The 25,550-nt window shown below is 41.8% G+C and overlaps 1 protein-coding gene across 1 annotated transcript in view; it reads right to left on the bottom strand.

Moving 5' to 3' along the window:
• The window catches only part of myo1g (myosin IG), a 57,407-nt gene that overhangs the window by 31,359 nt on the left and 498 nt on the right, over nt 1-25,550 (bottom strand). The window contains exons 2-18 of the mRNA XM_069681709.1: nt 22,741-22,949; nt 20,724-20,817; nt 20,331-20,496; nt 19,214-19,267; nt 18,498-18,593; nt 18,217-18,333; nt 17,825-18,031; nt 17,467-17,612; nt 17,242-17,356; nt 15,807-15,977; nt 14,770-14,840; nt 8,267-8,341; nt 8,001-8,133; nt 6,347-6,513; nt 4,560-4,767; nt 3,728-3,951; nt 1,578-1,722 (exon numbers count right to left, since the gene is read on the bottom strand). Coding sequence (XP_069537810.1) covers nt 1,578-1,722; nt 3,728-3,951; nt 4,560-4,767; nt 6,347-6,513; nt 8,001-8,133; nt 8,267-8,341; nt 14,770-14,840; nt 15,807-15,977; nt 17,242-17,356; nt 17,467-17,612; nt 17,825-18,031; nt 18,217-18,333; nt 18,498-18,593; nt 19,214-19,267; nt 20,331-20,496; nt 20,724-20,817; nt 22,741-22,949 — 2,398 coding nt within the window. The remainder of the gene's footprint in view (nt 1-1,577; nt 1,723-3,727; nt 3,952-4,559; nt 4,768-6,346; nt 6,514-8,000; nt 8,134-8,266; nt 8,342-14,769; nt 14,841-15,806; nt 15,978-17,241; nt 17,357-17,466; nt 17,613-17,824; nt 18,032-18,216; nt 18,334-18,497; nt 18,594-19,213; nt 19,268-20,330; nt 20,497-20,723; nt 20,818-22,740; nt 22,950-25,550) is intronic.

Raw genomic sequence — 25,550 nt, 5'->3', positions numbered from 1 at the left:
GCAACATCCCTGCTTTGATTTCTAAAATGAGCTTGAATTTTACACTGAGGTGAACTTGTGACTCTTTTGATCTTGTTGAGAGTGTCTCAGAATGCGTGATGGACACTAATTGGTCCCTTTCCCTCCGTCCTTGCCTCCTTTTTGTCCTCAGACACTTGATCTAACACAACGTCAGCCGCATACAAGTCACGATTCAGCCTGACTACATGCATTTAACTATAGGTCTTTGTGGATTAACGACAATCACGTGAAGCCGGAGCCCCGAAGCAGGGCAGCGAGTCACAGGCCGTCTGACAGGCTAATGAGGGGAGTGACTCAGGACTCTGCGGCAGTCATGCTCACACTCCCTGAAGGCGTCTTTAGAGCCCCAGGCCGCCAAACACCCTGAGATTAGCTGCTAAATGAGCCGACTGTGGGATTCATTAAGGAAGGGCTGTGTTCACGAGCAGCGTCCTCCTTTAGTCATGCTGTTTACTGTGAGCGCTCGTCACATGCGCCGCATATATTCACAACAACAGATGATTTTCTGTGATCCTAGACACTGCTGGTTATTCACGTCTTGTTTACTGCGATAGATTTAAGAGAAAAAAATCAGCTGGAAGTCAGTGGGTCTTTTTTCACAGTTATTTTTGAAAGCGGAATAAGTGTTTTGTTGTGTTGAGTGTCACAAAGACCTCTTAACAGTAAATGAGGTCATCTTGTGGTGCATAGGGCTTAAAAAAGCTTCCAGTAACAGAAAGTGAAGGCAAAAACAAGAAGAGAAACAAGTAACTTCAGTTGGTTTTGCACCATAAGAGTCCAACAGGGTTAAAACTATTAGAATGTTTTATTTCAAACAAACAAACGGCGTGGAAAAAAGAAAAAAGACGCTTTGTGTTACAGTTTTCTAAACTTTCGGTTTGTGTTGATTTTGGCACCCCTGTGGACAAAACCGTAACTCTTTGCTGATCTTGTCCTGTAAGAAGTGTTTTTTAACAAATCATCTCATCCTGCTTTCTTGTAACATTTAAACAAGCTCCTATATCAAGAAACCTGATTGGTCAGTACGCGTTCCCTTTATACGCGCTGATCTCTTATCGCCAACACGACCTGCTCCAGAGCAGGTAAGGTGTTCAGCACAAGTTACCATGGCGATCTACCCCAGTAAGAAGTGAACCACCTTCGTAGTACTGAAAACTCAGAGTTAACCCTGAAGTTACCTCGATAACCACAGATCCTGCTTCGTAGTAAAGCCCCCCGGTCTGTTGTTTACACTAATGCCTTTGTTTGTTTGCATTTCTTGTAGTTGATTTAATTGAATTTTCAGGCCAGACCTGTTCACTGTTCATTTGATGCATTGCCTCTTATTTTGTAACAATAACTGGATTGTCCCAGAAGAATCAGCTATATTTGATCGAATAAATTGGTCGTTATTTAAATGTAAATGTGAATATTTATCTTTTATTTTGATAAACTTGAATATCTTCGAGTAATCACTTTATTTTCATCGATTATTTTTACATAAGGATCATAGATATAAGATGAAAGTACATGTTGGAAATCAAATGTATACAGTTGGTGTTGTGTGTGATTCTTACATTGGCGAGGTAGTCCCTCTCCCAGGCTCTGCTGACTCCCCAGTCCTTCCTCTCTCCGCTCAGAGCCGTCAGAGCCGCCACTTTGGCACGAACCTCCAGCATGTCAGACGGAGGGATGTTCTTCACGATCTGCCTCGCCCACCACCTGACAACAAGGGATGAGAACAAGACAGCGTGTCACGTGGGCGGAGCGATACATCAAAGGTGCAACAGAAAACAATACAGTAGGAGGAACGGCTTCAAGCCTGTGAGGGATAAAAAAAGAGGCTTTATGTGCGGTGCCAAAACACGTTCTGTTGATCAAAAATCCACTCCTCTTTTTAAAGGGTGGAAAATTATTTGAATTGTTTTAAATGTAAATCAGCTTCATGAGAGGCTGAATACCACTGTAACGTCTGTGTGTTCAATATGAAGCTACATTCAGGAGGCAAAGTAAGACTTGAAACACGGTTAGACAGACAGCATGGCTCTGTGTTACAGACAGAGAACAGTCCCCACACTTAAACTGTGTCAGACAATTGTTCATGTGTCATTGAGTGCCACAGACTGTATAAAAAGATGGATGACATGAACCCTAACCCTCTCTATCGCCCCCTGCTGACTGGCTGCAGTATAGCTCATAAAGCCCGCCTCCTCCATGTCAACAGATGGGACATGAGTCAAACTATAAAATCAAAATACACGTCAAATACATTTTTCTCAAACATGGTTTCTGTCATTATAGTTAGTTCTTATCATGCTGATTTACGTCCAAGTGTTCATTTTTCTGACAAGTTTAGTTTTAATTAGTTATTTGATGCTGTCAAAATGATGATAGACAGCTCTGTTGACGAATACGGCTCCTGCAGCCGATCTGTTCCTGATTAGCAGAGTGGAGGACGATCTGCAAGAGGAAGCGTAACTAAAACAATCACTGCAGTCATTAAAGTTTCCATATCTGTGAATGTTAACCTCAGACCAACACAAGAAGATGTTCTGCTATTAAATATGCCGATGTACGGGACCCTTGCTGGTTTTTTCCCTTTAAGTGAAATGTGTGTTTTGGTTAGCGCCTATCACAGGGGCTGTTTTGGCTTCACTTTTGTACTATGAGAGCAGATGGAGACGTTCTCCATCTTAAATACAGTCATTGGGCATGACATACAACAAATCAGAGTTAAAGGGCCAGTTCGCCGATTTTCAACCTCAGTCCTATCATGCTATTATGGGGAGCTAATGCCATTATGGTAGGGAAAAAAATGCAATTTGGCTCTGTGCCTTTGGAGGACGCTATCCGCTTCTCCAGTGGGCCCTGGAAAACCTCCACCAGACTGCGTAAAACGCGTCATCTGGCGGAGGCCAGGGAGCTCGCTAAACTACACTTCCTCAATCTAGGATGCCCGCCTCTGATGTCATGTCTCGTTCAAAATCGTCAGGTTTGAAATGTAGACTGCAGACCGGAAGATTTTTTAGACGATCCACCAGTATACTCCCGCTATATTTCAGATTCTGTACCGCTCTGAGCCGTTGCCTGCAGAGAAAACTGTCCTATTTCACTCCAGCGTCTCTCGCTGGGCCGTTCCTTTCAGAGGGAGGGGCGCAATGCATGCTGGGTGTTGTAGGAATGTAGAATGGGCGAAACCACGAGCTGCTTGTAGAACATTCTCCACAGTTATGGCGCCAATTTAAAATATTATTGCTTCTATCGATTACAGAGAACACCAGCTGGTCTCAACTGATTTGCTCCAATGACACGGTGAAGCATAAATCGATCAGATGTCTATGATTTCCACACTGCCTTCTCTCACCCAACAAACATTCTTCTTTAACTTCTAAAGGGATCAACGTAACAGCAGGACAGTTGATTAGTGGTTAGTTTTAACCACAACTCTAAAGGTGAAGACTTGCCCCCAAAAACACAGCTGCTTGTTCCCCCTTACTGCTGTCTTTACACCAAGCCAGGCTAACTCGCTCTAGGCTGCAGTCTCAAATTTAACTTTCAAAATGTCAAATGATTCATTTTAGATGTTTTTGTGTAATTTATTTTTCTTATTCAAAGCAGATTTTTGCTTTTTGCGTATTTTTACAAGTGGTTTTATCTCAAACTAGAATATGGTTAAAGGATAAATACACGTTTTTCAGTGTATAAGTTCCATTAAGTGTGTTCTGACCTTCGATGCAGCATGACTGTGATCTTGTGAAACTTGGACAAGGCTGCAGGCGGGGTGGGCCACTCCACGCTCTTCCCATAGTCGGCCATGGTTCGCACGTTAGCAAACCTCCTCTCCACCTCCCAGAAGTGGGCCTTCACCTTGTAGCGCTTATAGCAGCCCATGATGGCGTAGATGGCCCTCATCCGCCGGCACCTCATGCGAGCTAAAGCCCCACGCCACACCTGTGAGGGAAAAAAGAGGAACATGTTAAAGAGAGAGAGAGAGAGAGAGAGAGAGAGAGAGTCCCTCTGAGCTGCAGACAAACTTGTGCTCCAGTTATAGACTCAGACTTCTCTGCAGAGTCATCAAAGTAGGTCATGAGAAAGAGAAAGGAGATGGGTGTTTCATTGAGCAAGAGAAGTAATTGACTTTAATGCAAATGTTCCCCGGATCTCATTAATTATCCCAATTATTGTTACAGGAAATTAGGATTCAAGCTGGCAGATGAATCTCAGTCAAACATAACCAGGAGCCACATATTCATGAGGCTGAGGCAAACTGTAATCTCCACTCTGAAACCCAGAGGCCCGCGTCTGAAACCGGAGAAGATAACGTAGTGGGTGATTAACCATGATCACATGATCCCAGATCCCCGTGACATTAAATAACGTCTCTGTGTCGATTAATCGGACTGTCAGATCGATACGTCCTCATCAAAGTACAAGCACGGCTTCAGAAAACAGCCGTAGAGATCTGACATTTCAGATTTCACATTATGTTGAGGCGGGGGATGAATACTAACAGCACTGACGGTGAATGACACAGTCATACTGATCTCGACACGGCTCACCTTCTGCAGGAAGAGCACCAGGATGGGGATGAGGGCGGCTCGCTCCTGTTCCAGGGAGTAGAGAGAGCGCGGCGTTCGGACGAACAGCTTGGTGTGTCCGTACGCGACGTCGTCTTGGAAGCCGTGCTGGGTGACGATGGCCTCCACGGCCTCTCTGTCCGTGGCCATCAGGTGGTTCGGCCAGGTGTACTCACACGTCATCTTGTACCTGTAGAACGTTCAGGAGGAGAAAGAGGAAGATTAGGCGAACAGTAAGACGAAGCTAATCATTAAGGGGGCACTCTATCTTTTACATGTTAAAATCTGCAAGTGACCCATATGCCGGATTAAAGCTTGAATTTCCTGGCAGCATCACTTCATTTAAGATCTTTGGAGGTCTTTTTTTAAAGTATTTACCCTCAGCAATCCCTGAAAACAGCAAAGTATTCTGATTTTGTGATTCTATTCAAACTCAAAGAAAGGATGTAGTTTGTCCTTTTTGTGCTCTTTGCCTGTTGGAGGTAAATGGATCAGATGAGATTCGGTGCACTGTTCACCGCTGTTAAATGTAACTGTGGAACTCATTTCAGTCAGGAACACTCTCGTCATAGATTTAACCATTTATTGCCACATGGAAATACAGTTGTGCTTGGCGCTGACGCTCTTAAGTTGCTTCCTGGGTTAGCCGAGCAGCATGGTATGGCTTTCCATGGAGCGCAGTGTAAAAGCCCCCAGGGTATACTGAGTGGGCAAAAGGCTTCAGAATAGTAAGGAGGAGGCTGGGGTGGTGATGGTGTGTGTGTGTGTGTGTGTGTGCAGCATTGGTGTAGCAGGGATGAGTGAGAAGGAAGTTGCATTGAAATGGACTGCTTTGTTGCGAGAAGCGGCTGTGATTGGTGTGTTAGTGATTGGCAATGATCAGTGGTGGACAAAGTACACAACTTCATTCCAATACAACTGAAAGTTGCTCAGTCAAATTATTACTTGAGCTGAAGAACTGGAGTACTTTTAAAAATACTAGTATAGTATAGTATTCAAACTATTTTTTAAAAGAATCTCAAAACATTGTATTGTCACAGTGCATGAGTGCAGTCAAGAATACATGTGTGAACGTTCTGCTGCGTTATGTTTAGTCAGAAAACATTATCTACATTTTTAAACTCACATGCTGCAGATGTACAGATTTGCAGCTCCGAAACAATAAGCCGTGGTGAGGTTTGTGAGCGGTAAACAGAGCGCACGTTTAAAACGATACGAATCATTCTTCATTTCAAAAACCTCAAACACAGGCTGAAGATACGGCCATGGGTGCCCAGGGGGAGAATCGCGATCCTTCTCTGCTGTAACCATCGTTACCAGCACTAAATGAACTGCCTGATCTGAGTGACGGCTGCTCTGCGTTTGCTCTGCCTTCAACCATGGAGACGCGCGAGGTGGAGGTACAGCAACACCACTTAGACGAACCACACGTACAACTACACGAACGCAGTTTATTGTCTTTCTAATTTTAGAAAATGAAATAAAATTGATCAGCTGACTTTAGAGCAAACGTAGTAATGAGAACATTGATAGAAATGTAGTGGAGTCAAAAGTTATAAGTTTCCCCAAAAACAATACTCAAGTACAGATACTCAAAAACTGTACTGAAGTAAATTTACTTCATTACTGTCCACTCAAATTTCATGAAACCCCAGGTGTTATATTTTGTTACTGAGGTAGTTTCTCTCAATTTCCTCACAGAGAAGGTTACCCAAGCAGGGAATAACAAAAAGTAAGTCTTGCTTAATAAAGAGCATCATGTGTCTTACCGCTGCAGGAAGCGCAGGTAGTTCTGCCTGTAGGCAAAGCCTGCCCTGCGCACCATCACGTTCTCCATCAGGCCGAGGTAGGCCACCTGGTGCTGGCAGCGGGCGTCATCAAACAGCACCGGAGACTTCATCTCGTTGGGCTTTATGCATCGCACATAGTACGGCTCCTGAGAGTAAAGACAAAACAGAAGCAGGTGACGCCTCAGCTGACTTTGTTGTTGGACTGAAAGAGAGGGATCAGAAGAAGAACCAAATGTCTGTTTTTATTCACTGTTAAATATTCAGCTGGACCTCCCAGCAGGGATCATTAAGCAGAACATTATCGCTTTGCTGTAATTAGCTTGTGCATCAATTTACAGATGAAAGTAATGCAGAGAGATGGAAGGAGAGATGCATTGAAACGCTTCCGAGTACAATCAAGTTACTGCTATAGCACTTTTAGCACGTTTATATGACTATGCTAATATTTATTTACTCTTGTTTATCACCTGCACAGACTTGTATTAGCTTTTTGCATGGTTTTATTGTTGTATTAATTAATCACTGTGCAAGTAAATGATCCACACACGCAGACACAGACAAGCTGCAAAACTGCTAAACTGAGTTCACTGACCTTAATAGAACCTGCAGAGCACACATACAGTTAGCAGCTGAGCCTGATCGCACATGTCTACTTATTTACAGCACATTTAACTGCATGTTACTTTACAGATGATAAGGCCTCCAGTTTGGAGTCCTTGCAGGACTTCTGCACCTTGACAGGGATCTCTGAGGGACACGATGTCCTCTCACAGAACAGACACTGCTGTGTTTTCACCGTCTCTCACTGTCTGAACACGATGGAAGCGAGTTTGCACTTTCTGAGAGCCTCCCGACACTGTCTTTCATCATATCAATGATGCATGCGCATGTGTGCCCCCAATTTCAACCCAGCTCAGCGGAGATTAAAAAAGGAGTCAGGTAATGGGGGCTGGGAGCACATGAGGCGGACAGACTGGGCACAGGTGCGTCTGTACAGCAGCTCGAGACGACGTCCGCTCTTTGTGACCCGAAGAAGGGGGAAAAAAAAAAGCAGAGTTTTCTTTAATTTTACCCCAGCCACACCGAGACGAGACGCTACCACACTCTGACAGCAGGACATCCCAAAATAACAGCAGGAAATGTCAGACTTCAGACAGTGAGATGAGGCCAGGGGAGGTGAGCAGCACATTTTGTGGTCCAACATCACCTTCCCCCTCACCGCCCACACAGCCCCACACGTCAGGATGTGGACAAGCAAAAAGAGCACACTGCTATACATATATGTTGCTGTTGGACGGCAGCACACTGCTTCTTGCTCCATATTATTTGTCATGCATGGTGACAAACGTCATGGCACACGGATAGCCTCAGAATAGCCTGTGACTCAAACAGGCTTTACAGGGACCAGAAGAAACCAGCATCGTCCTGAGGATGGCTGCAGTGTTGACTTGGGGAAAGACGTACATCGGCTCTAAATACTAACTCCAACATGAAGATATGATGTCAAAATCTGAATCGTAAACTTGTGGCTTGGCTTCCCTTTCTTCAGAGTTAGATGCAAAAGCCACTTACAGCTTCCTGTGAGGTTAAATGGACATAAACAGGAAGTCAGTCTTAAACCGAAACCACTGACCTTGCAGGCGAGTTTATCCACCAGGGCCACGATGGAGTTCTTGAAGAGGGTGGCAGCGGTCAGAGGCCGCTTGGTGACCTCTGTGATGCTCAGCTGACCATCTGGCCACATCTCCTTCAGGACCGGGTTGGCACTTGAAGAGAGAAACGGGCGCAAGAAAGGAGGGCAGAGAGTGATGGAAGGGCATCATTAAGTGGGCTGTGGTGTAAACAGGGTGAAGGCTAAACTTATTGGACTTAAAAGAGCAGCATGATGTTGAAAGGCACCTGTTGTACATGAGACGCTTGAAATCTTGGAAAAGCGTGTCCTTGTTTTTGTCCAAAAATCCCTCGACGGAATATCTGTGATGAACGGAGAGGGAGAAATGAGAGTGATCAAGGGGAACTGGCTGAAAATAGTTCAAGTGAAGGAGAGGAGAAGAGCAGTGGGAGTGGAGGGTCAGGAGAGGATGTAAAAATCACACAGTCAGACAGAGAGCGATCTCGGATCCCGTTGGCTACAGTCTGAAGACGATATATAGCCTCTGGGGTTATCAGTGATCATGTCAGGCGGGTCCTGTTTTGCCAGGGATTAGCGATAAACAACTTCCAGTCAAGACTTCCTGTTCCGTGTGCTGCATTGTTAACAGTCCAGTTAGCACTAAATCCCCCGGAGGAGTGCCCGTTCATCTGTTTCTGCTGAGTCTCAGTTTCACTGTACAGTAAGTTACAGATCGGCTGCACTCTGGCTTACTTCAGCAACATGAACCTGAAGAAGAACCTGTTTTCCTTGTGAGTGACTTTAATTAACGACCCGTTAATTTTAAGTTTGCTGACGTTTCAACATCATGATGCAGATTAGTAAAAAGTAGAAATGAAGCTTAGTCAGGTCTGTCCTCAAAAGGAGAAGACAACTACTTGAATGGAGGCTGGATCGATCGTTTCTGATGCATTCGAGGAAGTCAGGAAATCTAAACGCACACACATCGTCAGGTAAATTTGTTTCAAGTTGGCTTTAAGGTCTAGAACAGATTGTCAGCAGTTTTTTTAAAGATTAATAAGAAGCTAAAGTCATCACCGGATAGCCACTGATGGGAGCCGGGATGTCATTACGGCGAATTATGTTCCGCCTGCTTTTGCTCTCCACACTGTGGTGGACTGTTTTTCCTTCATACGCTGCAGCCTGCTGATACATGATTGGTCAATATTTCTCGGACTATAAACGTGCTACAAACGGAAACCAGAAAATCCACGTCATTTTACATTTCTACATTTCTGTGTAGGATCTGTAAATACAGATTAGATAGAGAGTAACACAGTTTAAACGGTAAATGTCTGTCACTAAAAGGGTCACTATCATACACGTAAAGCGTCTCCATTGTCTGCTCCAAATGATTCACAGTCCCCGGGCAGGAGCATCAGAACAGTTACGCCGCTTAGTCGATTTACAAATTAGGAACACGGTCAGATTCTCCCCTCGGCTCACGTTTCAGAGAAACATAAATGAATACAAACGCGTCTCCAAAGCGAGCTGTCTGCCTTTCTGAACACATCAGTTGGTTTTGGTGAGGCATCAGTGGGAGGTCACGGGCGAACTGTGAGGCTCTGTTACATAAGCCGTCCAGCTCCGGGGTAAGAGCCTGCTGGAGTGTAAGTGTTGCCTCAAATAAACCTCTGCCGCTCCTGACTCCCTCACAATGTAATAACAACTGGCAAAATGTGGACGCTTGTCTAAAATCATACTTTGTACTCAACTAGTAAATGAGCCTCAAATGTCCAAAGTGAAAGAAAAATGTTTAACACTGTGAGTGATGCATTTTTGTATATTATTAAGTAATACTGATGCATTTCACTGCTGGAGCTGGTCAAGGCTCTTTTAGCTTAGCTTGATGTGTGCACAGCGAGCTTCTGTCCACCCAAACTTGAGAGAAAAGACATTTTGGAGGTTGTGAGACGATTACTGGGAGAGGAAAGGTGAATAAGTTCTACAACACATTCTTTTTTGGGGACTTTTCTCTAATCTTTACTTTTTTGTGAATTATTTGTGTCAAAAAGTTGTTGTTTTTCTAACTTTCTCTTACATTTATATACATATTATATTTAACTGTAAGTTTTTGTACTTTGATTGTTTTTGTTTTTTAATGTATTTGCCATTGTGGCTACTGTTCATTCTCTCATGTAAAGTGCCTTTGAGTACCTTTTAAAGCGCTATATCAATAAAATACATTATTAATATTATTATTATTATTAAAACCAATTTAAATAGCTTCTAACTTAATACATAGATTTACATGATTTAGTAGGCAACACTTTTCTATTTTAGGGGCACTAACATTAAGTTCTTTAAACATAACGGTTCACGTCAGTGGCAGCCATCATGGTTGTTTATGTAAGTGCCTCAGCTGTTATTTAAAGACGAGCTCCAGTCATGTTTTAAGACAGATAAAATGCTCTGCTTGAAATAATAAATTGTGTCTGAAATGTTTTTTCTGCAAAATCTGTTTAATTACCTTGTCAAAATCCTCCCGAGGCATCTCCTCCTTCTCCCTCATTAAAGATTCAAGAATCTGCATAGGCCCCGCCCACTTTGCACATTTCCAACCGCCCCCTCCTTCGCAAAAACAAAACACGTCTCTGCCATCGTTTAGTGGCAACTTGAAACTTAGCTAGCTTGAAATGTAGTAACTAGTAGTCAGTAGACAGTTTGCACAAATTACGATGACGGTTACAGCTGGCTCGCACATTGCCAAAGTGGTTGCCATAGGTTACACATGATGATATGCATAGCGTCACCCCTGCCACTAATGGGATTGGCTCCTTAGGTTTGTGACGTCTCAAACCTGCCAATCTGAAAACGTGTTGTTCAGCCTGTCCTTGGTACACTGCAGTTTGAAAAGCAGACAGGCCCAGACATGGAGATGACTGCTGATGTTGTCCCTGATATGTCTTTTAGCACAGGAAGAACACCACATGGAGATGTTTACAAGGTTAAACACTTGATTTTCACTGGAGGGGGGCTTTAAATAAAACCATGGGAAATCATTCTTTCAACGGCTTACAATACATACCTTTTGTTTTGTAAGATAATCTTTTGTTTGATGTTTGGTCAATTGGTAAAGTAACTAAATTCATTAGATAAAAGTTAAGTCGAAAGACTTCTGTTAAAAATAGTGACGTTTGAAGCATAAAGTAAGAAGCAAAATATAAAGTATCACTCGAGTACATGCACCTAGTAACTCTCCACCACTGCAGTAGCTCACACTGTATTCCACATATTCTCCCTGCCCCCTCGCCTCTCTTACAAACACACACACGCAAACAAAACTACAAACACGCAGTGTGTCACATGTCGTCTGCGCTGCCCTGTTTGTCACTGCGTCCTAGGCTGTCACATCTGGAGGCAAAGAAGCGGAGGCCGGCTATGACAGATGTGTCCCCTTGGCTCAGGGGCGCCAAAAGCCACCTGACCAGATCCCGGAAAAGCTCGCCGGAGAGAGACAGAGTGTGAAAGAGAGAGAGAGAGAGAGAGAGAGAGAGAGAGAGCGGTCAGAACACACCATAACAAGCCACAACAGTCATTTACAAGGACAGGACAGACAGGACGGACAGGGAGAGGACATGCAGAGATAAAGGCCGCAGCTCTCCAGAGGCAGGACGATGATGAAGAGGAAAGTATATTTAAGTATGAAGGTCAAGGCTGGTGCAAGGAGGGCGCTGTTTTATACAAGTTTAAAGGCAGTACACACACCGAGAGCCACGCGACAGAGATTTCTTGCAGTATAAAGTTGTGCAGTAAGGGAATATAATATATCTTATGGCTGCTCAAAGTGCTGCATGTGCAAGCTGAAATACAGCAGGGAATTAAATGTGGACGGCAAAGAAAACCAGGTGAGAGCTGCAGTACAGAAGGAGGAGAAACAAAGAGGAAATAAAGAAGGAGGAGGAGGAGGGAACGAAGTAGGTCAAAGCTTGTGATAGTGGCGGCTCGGTGAGGCGAGGGTATATTTAGCCCGAGTGAGGATAGACTCGGATGAGGTGGGATGTGACAGGGGATGATGGGGGGTCAGAGTCAGCAGGAAGTGATGTACGAGGGCTGACAGCTCAGCGGGAGAGACCCAGACGAGGCTGCGCGACGAGCTGAGGCAGGGTGACACAGACACGCAGAGCCGTCTGTCATTACCTCCGCAGGTCTGTCACACATGCTCTTATCCAGCCTGTCATGTTAACGCTGCCAGTGGTGCAGGGTAGGGCTGCAGCTAACAATTGTTATCACTGTGAATGAATCTTTCCTCAATTCATAAATTAGTTGTTTGGTCCATAAAATGTCAGAAAAAGGTGAAGAAAACCCAAGACGACGTCCTTAAATGTCTTGTTTTTTGAACAACCCTGTTTAGTTTCATAGATTAGTAACCAAACTGAAAAAAATCCTAAAATTTAAGAAGCTTTAATCAAAGAATTTTGACTTTTTTTCTCTAAAAGGTTTTGGTGCTCGACATTCATCAGGCAAATGATGATGAAGGTCGAGCACCGAAACGTTGCAAGCAAATACATGTATTTTCTGCAAGTTAGACGTTAGTTAGTGTGCGGGTGTTCACTTGCATTTTTGATGTTTTTTTCCTTCTCCTACACACCTGTCCTATGAAACAGATGTGCAAAGTATTTCTCAACTTCTTTTTCTCTCACAAAATCTCAAGCGGCGCCCAGTTAGTGACGCGTTTTCCATCAGCCAGCAGTGGTTGGTCTGCCAGAGAGGGTAGGCGGAGCTAAGCGGCTGCTTTTCCAGTCTCTGCAAGTGTTGCGAGTAAACAGTAATCTACTATGGCTGAACAAACAAAGAAAAGATCGATGACTACAGATACAACTTCAAAAATAAGTGAAACTCCAAAGAAAAAGAAACAAACTCGACGCTCAGATGAAGGCGAACAGTATAAAAAGGAAAGCGACCGTCAGTGAGGAAAATCAAGAGTTACAACCGGAGCCAGCTGTGTCTGGACATCTGGGAAGTGTGCTCCCGCAATTACTGTTCATCGCCAAAGAGAGCGAAACTGAGATCTTCGAGATTACAACTTTAAAACGCTGAAAGATTTGTGTCAAAATAAACCTGCTTCTGTAAAATGATAAATATTTATCTAATTTATTTGTTGGATAAAAAAAGGAGACATTACACAAACCAAACATTTAGCCTTAGACTGGCCAAGAGAATAAAAAGTATAACTCGCACATCTTTTACTTTTGATACTCTAAGTGCATCTTCCTAATGCTTTGTACTTTCACACGAGTATAATCTTTAATGTAGGACTCTAACTTGTACTAAAGTATGTGTTACTGGTGTGTTATTGCTACTTTTATTCAAGTCAAGCATCTGAAAACGTCCTCCTCCACTGAGCGTTGACAAGAGGACGACATCTAAGCAGTAAGTACAGTTAAATGAGTCTGTGTGAGCCATCCTGAGCTTCAGAGATGGGTGAAATCACTCTGTGTTTCGCTGTGTGGTTAACATCGTGTTAGCCTGGATTTCCCCAAGTAGAGACACTCAATAAACCCTCCTCCAGTTCTCTTTGATTACTGCCGCTGCTGCACCACACACAGCCAAAATAGTCTCATCAGCTGGCTGCATCCCTCCTCCTCCTCCTCCTCCTCATATCGTGTTCCTGTGACATATTAACGTCCTTCCCCTCTCTAGATTGAGGGCGGTACACGTGAGCGGTGGGATCTTCTGGAACCGAAGCCAAGACGGGTGACTGCTGGCCGGGGGCCTCATCTGCCCACTGTGACGCTTAAATCCAGTGAACGCATTAAGGAAGTGGAGCAGGGAAGGAGGAGGAAACTGAAGTAACTCTAGTCTAGGAATCAGAAACCAAACAGCCACTACAATAAGCAGCAATTATTGTACTTTTAGAACTGGATAAAAACAAGAATCATTCAAATGCATGACATGGGATTTATGATATGATTAATCACGTATATATGCTGTGATTGACTCTGAAACTTGTGTTTGGACCACTGGCTCGTACCCTCACCAAGTAAATCCTCAAACAAGTCACAAAAAACACTTCCTGCGTCTGCATCGTGCCATTTTTTGACTAAACCATGTGTTATAAAACGGAGGAGAGAAAGATTCATATATGAGAGATCAAATAAGAGTCATAAATCACTACAAATCAAAGTGAGTCTGTGAAATATTATTCCACAAATGACAACATTTCCTCTCCCTGCCTCCACAGTGCCACATGTGTTGCGCAGCGTTGTGTCTGTACGCCTGGCTGTGCAGGTTAGTGAATGAACGCTTCATGTGTTTTCACATGAATAAAATGTACAGTAGCTGCTTACAATTCATGCATGCATTGTCTGAACACGTGCTCAACATTCATTAACTGTATTTACATTGATTTGCCTAAGAACGTGAAGAGGAACACAGTTGATCAACACTGTAATCAGTGTGTGGTGCATTCAGGTGCTGAATTAAAAACTGCTGAGATGTTCCGTCTGGTAAATTTGCTACAAAATTCTGTCGCAACCTCTGTTCTGGTCGTCTCAGCTCTGACACAAATAAGCAACATCCAGCTGTTACACATGTAGGCAAAGATTGCTGAATATTAACTACAATTTTCCAAACATTTCTGATCAGTTTGAGCAAAATACCATCAACATCAACACAACCTGAAATCCTGCAAATTCACCCAATGTCATAAACTGACCCGTCTTAATAGGATTACATGGCTTACACTTATAAACTCTGCACAATATCCTCTTACTTCTCAGCAAAGTGTGTAAATGTGCGAGAGACTCACGTGACGTCTCCAGCATAGTGGCGAATGCGGAAGTGTTTCTGGAAGTCCATGGTTTTATCTGTCGGGGTGAGCTGGGAATAAGCGGGGGAGACGGAGACAACAGTTAAAAACGTTTACAGCCTGCTCATTAAATGTATGTTATTAACATTTACAGTTTCAGAGGCGGTAAAGATGGCTGCGTTTTGGAGCCCCTGTTTGTTTCAGAAGGACTCTACAGGCAGATTTTTGAGACACTGCTCTCTACTGACTGCAATGTGAAGCGGTACCTGTGTTTAATGTTGCACAGCAGAAAAGAGCGACTCTTGGATCCTTCTTGTTGATTAAAAGTTTTTTTAAAAATACAACAAATATGCATCTTTTTGAGCCATTAGATGCTAAATAATATATTATTTGTATGTATAATTTTTTACTTTATTTTAGAGGCTCAAACCAGCAACATACTCATAGATTTTTGAACATCTTTCTGTCAAGATCATCTACAAATTTGAAAGTTACACGTGAGGAAAGATGCAGCAGTCAGTCGCCCCTAAGAACTGCCCTTTCAGCTAAGTCCCAGTCGTTTAGAATGTATGTATTTTTAAGTGACTTCATGAAAGCTCAGTGAACTTTATACATAAAACATTTCTCAGGAAGTTGCTTCACCAGCTAGAACCCAAATACAACGAGCATCTCTTGTTTTCTGCTTGCGTGTTTTCTGATTAAACTCAGAGATAAATGCCAGCAGGAAACATCTCATCACAGCAATTCCATGTTTCACTTTTTCACTCTGTTTTTAAATATTTAGGGCGAAGATAAGATTTCATTATTTTCGTTTTTGAGGTCTGAGGAGGAAACAAAGAATCCTCACTTCCTATTGGCCAAGTTAAGACGCAACAACATCCTCAAAGATCCTTTTTTAAACTCTAACACCTTTGTCTTGTTGAGCATCAGCCCCAAGTCCAAAAGTTAAGGTAGAGATTGTTTAAAAAAAACAGTTGTTAATATGCACAGAGGAGGAGAGATAAGGCGTGTCAGATGATGTCGTGATCTGGTCTCACCTTGCGGGAGGTGTAGTGGGGATGTTGGGCCAGTTTGGTGTCCATGCTCTCCAGGCAGACCGTGTCCGTGACTTTACCGACGGTGAGACAAGCTTCGTCCAGAATGGAGATGATGCCTTTGTGCGGCTGCTCCACGAGGTCCACGATGATCTGGTTGTTGAAGTAATCAATCTGCGAGAACAAACAGTGAGATTGTTCAATGTGCAGTGTGTTATTTCGGGCAGCAGCATGGGGTCTCTCAATTAAAACAGAAACAAAAGACGTAACTCGATGATGTTGTGAAGTAGTGTGGGACCATGGGAGTTGTATGCCTTTATTTATAGAGAGGACAGCGGTTGGAAACAGGGGGAGAGATGCTGCAAAGAGCCGAGGGTGGGAGTCGTACGTGGGGCTGCCGTATCGAGGACTGTGGCCTCTGTGCATGGGCCACCGATTCAACCGTTGAGCTAAACCGACGCCCTACATTAGCTAACTTAAACCCGACTTCCTTCCTCACTCTGCCGGTTATCTGACGTTTCTCATATTTCCTGACAATACTGGTGAAAAAATGAAATACTACATTATCTTATACAGAAGTATGTTTTTCTCAAAATATATTCAACAGGAAATTTTCGATATTTTTAAACATTTTAATGCAGAAAAGTTATTTTAACTAGGGATGCACAATCGATGCCGATATCCGATACGCCGATATTTTCCAACCCTTTTTGCTGATTGCCGATTTCAATACCGATATATTAGGCACATGTTTTTTCCCACCTAATTGCAGAGAACATCAAGTCGCCCCTGTAGTGGAATTGATGTACATATTCACTGGGCAATATAAGAAAACTACTTAAACTTAGGTTAGGTACAAAATGACATATTTATTTGTATGTAACATTTTCTTTTCTTTTTTAGGGAATCATGGAGCATTTAGGAAAAATTAAAGCCTTGTTTTATCGTCGGAAAATATCGTGCATCCCTATTTTTTACATTTAGGTCAAAAGGAAATGTAGTGATGTTTTTGAATTTGAGAGTTCTTACTTTTGTATATCTTCTTGTGTGTGTGTGTGTGTGTATGTACTGTGTTTGTTTTACAGTGAAGATTGTGCACTTATAAACTTGTTATTGTGTGTAACAAATATTTATCCACCATCCTTATAGGAAACTTTTTAACATTAGCAGAGGAAAAAAGGAACTGAACACTGAATACTAATAATATTAATCATATATTTCTTGAGATAATTGTGTTGAGCAGGTTAACTAAAACACTTACAATAATGTCATGCTAGGAAGATTAAAAAAAAACATTCATTCACTTACTCATCTCTACACTGTATGAACATCAGATTAATTATTGCAAAGCCGCTGAACATCAGTTGCAAATGAGTGTTTTCCTGTGTGACACAGATCCTCTTGCATGCATGTGTTATTGTTTGCGTCTGTTTCTCACATGTTGCCAGGTGATGCCCTCTCTCTGGTACTCTCCTTGTTCCTGTCTGAGGATGAGCTCGATGAACAGCTGCTGCAGCTTCTCGTTGCAGTAGTTGATGCAGAACTGTTCAAAGCTGCCCGACGACGGAGGAACAAACATGAAGCAACATCATCAACAGTGACTCATTTCTTTCCACGTAACTAAAGAGAGACGGAATACATTTCACAACGCGGCGACGCCCACCTGTTGTTGTCAAAGATCTCAAAGCCGTAGATGTCCAGCACGCCAATGACTGTGTTTTTCCCATGAAGCACTGGGTTGTAGTCTTTAACTTCTATTACACTGTTGATGCGGGATACAATCCAGCCAAATAGTCTCTCATACAGAGCCTGCAGCGAGGAAACAAAAGAGCGAGCCAGAGATTAAAATGATGTGACAACTGTGAAAATGAGATAAAGGAAGCATGTTACAGAGATGATGTTAACATCATTTTATTATCCTGTGGGAAGCTGTTTAAAAGCATCAAACTCACACTGGAGAGATATATATATTTTAAATAAATCAGGCTGAATGATTTTAAATAAACTCATGAGGAAAGCACCTTGGCGAAGGCTTCCCGTCCACAGCAGGCCTCCTGCTCTGTGTGTCCCTTCTCAATGACCTCGCCGCCCCCGGTGGCCACTGTGCGGTACAGCAGGCTCTTACTGACGCTGTCCGAGTCTGTGTCCGTCAGCTCGGAGATGTGGTCAACAGCTTCCTGTCCCACGATCTGAACGCTCTCACCGTCACTCTCAAACTGCACATTACCCTGAAAAAATACCATAACAGTGCAATGCAGACCATGATGTCACCCTTACTTGATTCTTTAAGTGTTGGTAAGAATAACAGCAAAACGCACACAGGGGGAGATGAGAATGTTTTATATGTATCTTTTTAATCCTGGACTATCTGAACCCACTTTTCCTATTTTTAACAGCCCATGCTTTAACTTACCAGCAGAAGAATGGAGGCCAGGATCTGATAAATTGAGTCAATCTCCTCTTTGGAGAAGCCGATCACCTGCAGGGCGCTCATCACGGCTTTGTGGCTCGAGTGATCGTTGTTGGAGCTCTTAAGAAAAAGAGTTTTGTATTAGAAAAGGTTTCAGTCAAAAAAAATTAAAAATCTGCATATTTGCTATTTATGTCAATGAAAGTACGACTTCTATCAAATGGGTGTAATGTGCATTAAGTTTAATTTTATAAAGCTAATTTTGTCCTAACTCTCCAACTCACAGCAGTTGCAGCTCCCTCTTGGGTGTACGTGTAAACAGCAGGGTCGTTCTGTAGATGAAAAGACTCCAGCAACTCATCCGAGCCTCCACGCAGCAACTGGTGAAGACACATCAAACACAGATGTCCTGATCTTATACTATAAAATCATTATGTATGCATCATCAGTGTATGTTTTTAAGCTCGAGCACAGATTAGAGCAGTAGTTCTCAACTGGTCTAGCCTCAGGACCCACCACCAGCTCCTTAATGACTAATCGCGTCCCCACATTTTTCAACTGCCCAAATTTATTTAATGAAAAATGGTGCAGTTTAATACAGTGGGTATTAACAGCACAGTAGTATAAACAGTATAATAGTCAAGCAAAATGACCAGCAGTGCATAAGAGGAAAATATTTCCTCTATCAATCATTCAATTAACAGAATAAACTCAAAGTGCATAATAAATGCAACTACTGTCGGGCTCATCAAGGTTCAAGAATGTAAATGTAACTGTAGCTGGGATTACCCAATCAGTGGATACATGAGTGTAAATTAACTACACTACTACTGCACGCACATCATAGGAAACCCCTGTCCTTCAAAATAAAAGCGCGGCATCGACTTTTTGCCACAACTTTTTTTTTTTTACGCACACATCCGCGACCCACTGAAAACAGCTCCGCGACCCACTTTTGGGTCTCGACCCACCAGTTGAGAAACACTGGATCAGCGTTTACCTGGTAGAATGAGTGGAAGTTCCTCTCCCCGTTTTGCTGCTGGACCACCCTGGACTTGAACAGGAGAACAGATTATAGTTATGAATCCCCAGAGACACTTGGATATTATAAAACCTCCCAGGAGTTTGTTTACAAAGTTAATTTACTGTCATTGTTGGACAACAGATTATTATATTATTACTCTATTTTTTCTCAAATTTGGTGTCATTTACCCCAAGAGAATTAGCATTTGTCTGTCTCAAACAAAACAATAACACCCTAATTTTGTGTTTAAAAGGCAACCAGTTTGTAGCATCTCTAAAGGGGTCAGCAATCAGAGATGTGAGTTTTTCAGGCAACAAAAGACAAATAAGACAGCTCCAAAGAGGTCAAAGCAAGTTTTCTAGTCCAAAAGAAAAAAGTATTACTCTTAACTCAACATGTCATGCGGCTGCAGTGGAATCAGTTTCATGTGTCAAAGGTTTTTCCCTGGATGCATTGCTGAACTTTGGTGAGTAATCATACATCTAGAGAGCAAGTCTTTTTGATTGTAAAGGAGTGACACCCCATCCTTCGATGGACAGATTGTCACTGTAGCTGCACCCAAAGTAAAGTAACATAATGCGGTCAAACAAAGACCAGATCTTCTGTAGAAATAAAAATCCACAGACAAACGGCCAAATGAGCACCAGTTTTTCTGAAAGTGTTTAAGTATCATAGTTTGGTTTTATATCTTTAAATAAGACGCTCAAACCAACTGATCACCAACTGTTTGACTACAGCAGCTGCACTTTCACGTGGTTAATTCTGCTCTCTGAAAATGAATCATAGCACCGTCATTCACACCGGCTCCGAGTGCCAGACGGTAGTTTAACAGAGTGGATAAATACAGCAGCATCAAGTTCTCCCAGGTGGGCCATTCATTAACAAGCAAGGAGCAGCAGCAGCGGCTTCACCGACACATCTATTCATGGATGTTCCCTCACACCTCTTTGTCATCACCTCATGAAACATTCATGATCAGAAGGAAAAATGTAATTTAAAAACTAAATGAGCAGAACTTTTCTGTAGAGGTTTTGTCTGTTTGTAGTCGGTCTCCTGTCTGCAGTAACAGCCCCTCTATCATCGCCCCCCTCACCTTCTCCAGCAGGTAGTTGTTGATGTGTCCTCCTGTGGGATCGCCATTGAAGTTGAAGTTGATGTCCATGTACTTGCCGAAGCGACTGGAGTTGTCGTTGCGATTTGTCTTGGCGTTCCCAAAGGCCTCCAGCACACAGTTGGACTTGAGCAGCACATTCTTCACACTTGATTTATCGCATCATGGTGACCATTAATGGAAACATGTGACAAACAGCCATTAGGGAGGTGAAAATGGAGTACGAGGAAAAGAAGAAAGTGAGATGATTCATTGTAATGTCATATTGTCATGATCCATTCATTCATTTGTAGTGAATTTCTGAGTAAACCCCATCTGGATCTACATTTCAGCTCACAAATTAATCTTGTAATGTCTTCTTAAAGCACTACTCACCTCTCGACCTCTGCCCTTTGGCTTGGGTTCGTGATGGCTGCGATGTAATGCATGATGTATTTACTAGCTTCTGTTTTTCCTGCCCCACTTTCACCTGAAACACAAAACATACATTGATGAACAGATTGTTAAAGCATCATTAATAATCAGGATTCACATTTATTGTACTGCATTATCATGGACTAAACATGAAGAGACAATGAAGTTACAAGTAATTACTCCTGGTAACATTGCTTAATTCCTGTATTTTATTCATGGCAAGATCAAACAGTATCAAGAGCATCATGGAACTTAAAAGTCTCCACAGCCACCCAAACTGATGGAAAATATGCGTAGTAGATGCTTTTACCTATTTATAATATCCAACAGAAAAACACAGCCATTTGTTGTCAAATATTTAATAAAAAAACTAAATTGGCCCAATAATAATAATCCAGATTTTAGCCCCAGTTCAACAAGTGTCAATCCGGCACATTAACAAATGTACCAACTAACTTAACATTTAGAGAGCAGCCTGATACAAACCTGCACGTTAACGTGAGGAAAGTAGAGGTAACACGTTATTACTCCAACACGGATTTAAATCAATCAATTCAAATGGATGTCATGGCTAATGTAAGTACCATACGTTACCTTTCTGCAACACTATAGCGGCTTTCCTGTGAGTTTGGTTAAATATATCGAAAACAAGCTAGGAAGCTAGAAAATTAGTTAAAAGACATTCACGGCACCCAAAAGTACGGACTCCACATGTTTCTTTCTGTCCAAGAATGACAGGATACATTAGCTAACGCTAACTCCGGAATAAGCCTGATGCTAGCATAACATTCTGAATGTTAGCATGTTGCACTACGTTGAGCACCTCACCAAGCTGTCAATAATGTAACATGCTACATATTAGCATATATCTGTTGCTAGGAGACGAACCGAGACGAACTAACTGCCATACTGCTGCTGCCCTCGTCAAAATTGCCCGATGGCTTTCGTTTATTTCTACATTTGAAACTGTAGGAAACATAATTAGCCGAATACACAACAAGAAATTAAAAAGTAAACCTTCTGGGGCACCTACATTGAAAACGTCCAGTGAAGCTGTCACAAACCTACAAACTAGTCAAATTAAAATAGACTTTTTCATGTAGGCTACATAAGAACTGAGCAAAACGTCATAAAAAGGCCCGGAAAAATGATCAATCCAAGCCCATGCAGAGATAAAACGATGAGCTCAAAATAAATAAACTGTTTTTACAATTAATAATGTTCAATATGATAATAATAATTATTATTATAAAACAAAAGTATAGTAATGAACGTGCTTTACATGGTTTTACGCAGGATAGAAACGTTACAGGACTGCAATAGGCCAAATAAAACTAAACAATAAAACTCTATTATTGAACAAAGTACCAAACAATACCATAACAAGAGCAGTAACCTTACTAACACAGAAAAAGACACAGCACTGAAAGAAAAAACAATCTCTTTCCAAAAAATCTCTTTGTAGAAGTGATTTTAAAGATGTCGCTGAATCTCAGGTTCTAAAGCTGAATTTTATGTCAGTTATAATGTCAAAGTGCCAAAACCTCCAGCATCTAAAATGTGAATATTTGATTGGCCTTTTTTTAGTATTCTACACTGAACCAAACAATTAGTTGACTAACCTTGAAATATTGATTGATAACTAAAAGAAAAGTAAGTTGTAGCCCGAGCAACTGATGGTTGCTCAGCCAAATCTGACCATGTAGAGTAGAGCCTATATCTGAGATGAAGCCATAGTAGTCATATCATTGCTTTTCATCTGGCGCCACACACAGGCCAAACCTTACAATGAACACAGGTCCATTTTTACCCAGCTAACAGTTTTGTTTCAGTATTTAATGTCTCAATGCCTTGTGGAAACAAGATAATCACGAATTTGTTGTTTCAGTCTGTATGGGAAAATCAGAACAGAGTTCACACTCTGCAGGACTGTGGCTGATGAGGTGGAGGATATGTAAGGGGTGTGAAAGAGACAGACCTGATATGACGATGCAGGTGTCTTTGGCTCGTCTCTTCATGGCCTTATATGCAGCATCAGACACTGCGAATAGGTGAGGAGGGTTTTCATACAGCTCACGGCCCCGGTACGCATCGATGGTGTCTTTGCCGTAAATATCCATCTGTCTGTACGGGTTAACAGAGACGACTACTTCTCCAATGAAGGTGTAGATACGTCCCTTCTCAAACCTGTCCAAACAAAAGAAAATTAGACATAGGCCTTCTGATCGACATTCACAGGTATCATTTATGTAATTTATTGCATCATTCATCGAGTGAGACAAAGAGCCACATTTTTTACATTTTCACACCACCCACGAAAACCACTCGATTTAAAAGTTCTGTAGAAAAATGCACCTTTATATCATACATCGGGGACAGGAAGTGACACAAGTGTGTGTACACTGAAAGAAGGAAATGAAACTTGTGGTTTAAAGGGCGTCACGGCTTTTTGAAACAGCTTGTGGGTTTTGTTGAGAAGGAGGAGTAAAACTGACTTGTCACTGGAGGTAATGAAGTTCAATGAAATTCTACATAATTTCTTTGTTGCACGCAAAGCTTTATGGACAGTTTGTGTTGTAACAGAGTTGGTGCCTGAGCATTAGCTTGTTCACATTTAACATTACAATGGGACAAGGCTGTCAGATTTCAAAGACTCCAAATGCACCGTCAAAATTCAAGCCTCGAGCCTGGATTATTCTTGTCAACCTATAAAGTGAGGCTATAAACGGGAGACTTTATAGTATTTAACAGGTGATTGTGTTCAGGATGACATCAATCACAGACAATAGGTCAATAAAGTTGGATAAAGGACATAAATAGTGGGCGATTTGAGGAAGGATGCCGTTTCTCCTCAGAATGCATCCCCTTGTCTACCTGTCATAGGTGCTGGCTACTGACCAAACAAGCGACTACTCTTTTAAATAATAGTTATTAACAAACTGTGTGGCCTTAAACTGAAAGAAGCCTAATTGTCCTTTACAATGATTCACTTTATTTACAATGGGTTGGGAAAACTTAAATAAAACTATAATATAAAAGCCAGGCATAAACTTATACAAGCTTACTTATTAAATGTCCAGGAGGCAATTAAATAGTACATTTACTCACTTATTTTAGGTGTAATTGTCAGCTGCTTATTATTCTTATTTGTGCACCCTAATACCTTTACAACAAAATTTCAGTGGGACACATAAAATTAACTTATTTTATGAGTAACTTTGAAGATTAAGCTCATATACATGATGAATTTTGATGCATGCCTTTGCTCAAACTACCGTACAGTATTCAAAGGGACCTGCTTTAAAAATACTGTTTAAAATGGAATAAAAAACATTTTAGTTTCACAATGAGTACTTAAACATCCTCTTTTTTTTTTGTTTAAAACTCCTATGTACTTTTACTTGCGTAATTTTGAATGCCAGAATTGGAACGTTTTCCAAACTTCGCCCACCAGTGAAACTGTCTCATCTCTTTGTTAACTCATCCAAATATCCCACTGGTATTTCCACCCAGTTGGCTATTTACAGGAAGTCTACTTTCTTCATAAATAAACTCTTTTTTTTGTTGCATTTTGCAATTGTTTGAGTTGCCTTTGAGCACCTAAAAGCACCGTTTGGGAAGTGGAAGCTGGTTCAGCAAAGCGGGTCTGTCTGTGTGGGCAGCATCCAGGAGGATCCTGTCCCTGAACTGACACTCAGCTGATGATTGCAGCTGCTTCTGAGTCACACAGAAAGTTGTGTCTGTGTTCAACGGTTAAATGAGTTTAAATGTTCTGTTCTATTACTGGCAGCAACATTATTTGAGTTCCCTCTAAGTGAGAGTGTGTTTGGTGCCAGACAAATAGAGAAGTCAGACCAGACTGCTTCCTGCTAACATCCTGACCAATCAGGTGACAGCAGGCTGAGACAATATCTGATATCAGCAAGAGGGAACTCATGTAGCACAAATCCTATATAGCTTGTAGTTTATCTTACATTAAAGGTGTTATTTGCACCCCTTAAACTGATATTAAAATAGAGACATATTCAGTTTTCCATGCAGTCTGGATCTCTTGTAGTTTTACAGAAAAACTACACAACAGGTGATGATGGAAAGTCAGGAGAAGGCCTCTCTGTCCACTTACTTTGATGGGAATCTGCTCATGACTTTTTAATGAAATCTTGCTGACAGAGAACCCAGCATGGGAGGAAAAATCAAAAGCTGGTAGCAGTAATAACAAGCAGCTTAATTATAATAAGTAAATAAAAAAATATATTAAAAAGTACATCAGATCCTTAAAGTAGACGCACATATCAGCACAAACTTAAGCTTTTGCTTTGCCATCAGACAAGTCTGATCAAGCTGTGTGATGAAACTGGAGCTGCATACTTTGTTTGCCAGCTGATGATGGCAGACAGACACTCAGAGAGGCTAAATATGTGAACAATTGTTCATTTGGAGCCATCTGCTGTGCTTACCACAGCTGAGAAAGTTGTTTAACTCTAAATCTGGAGCTTATTTTGGTATTGATTGACATTTCTGAAACATTGAGGAAGTGAGAATGGGCATAAATAATACTTTCTATATACAGAGAGATTAACGTCATATCCCAAACCGAAGGAGTCCAAAAGTCACAAGACAAAACAAATGAAGGAACATAAAGTTTGGTAGATTTGGAGAGATTGGTTGATATATTGGTAATGTGCCACACGCTTAATTTGCTTCCTATGGCGTTAAGAGATGATGAAATTAACCACAGGTTTATATCTGAAACACGTGAGTGAGCGGGAAAGGTAGCAGTGACACATA

Source organism: Semicossyphus pulcher, unplaced genomic scaffold (assembly GCF_022749685.1).
Source record: "Semicossyphus pulcher isolate SPU_LCO1_2020_fin unplaced genomic scaffold, fSemPul1.0.p SCAF_5, whole genome shotgun sequence".
NCBI lineage: Eukaryota > Metazoa > Chordata > Actinopteri > Labriformes > Labridae > Semicossyphus > Semicossyphus pulcher.
This window is presented reverse-complemented; position numbering and strand designations above follow the sequence as displayed.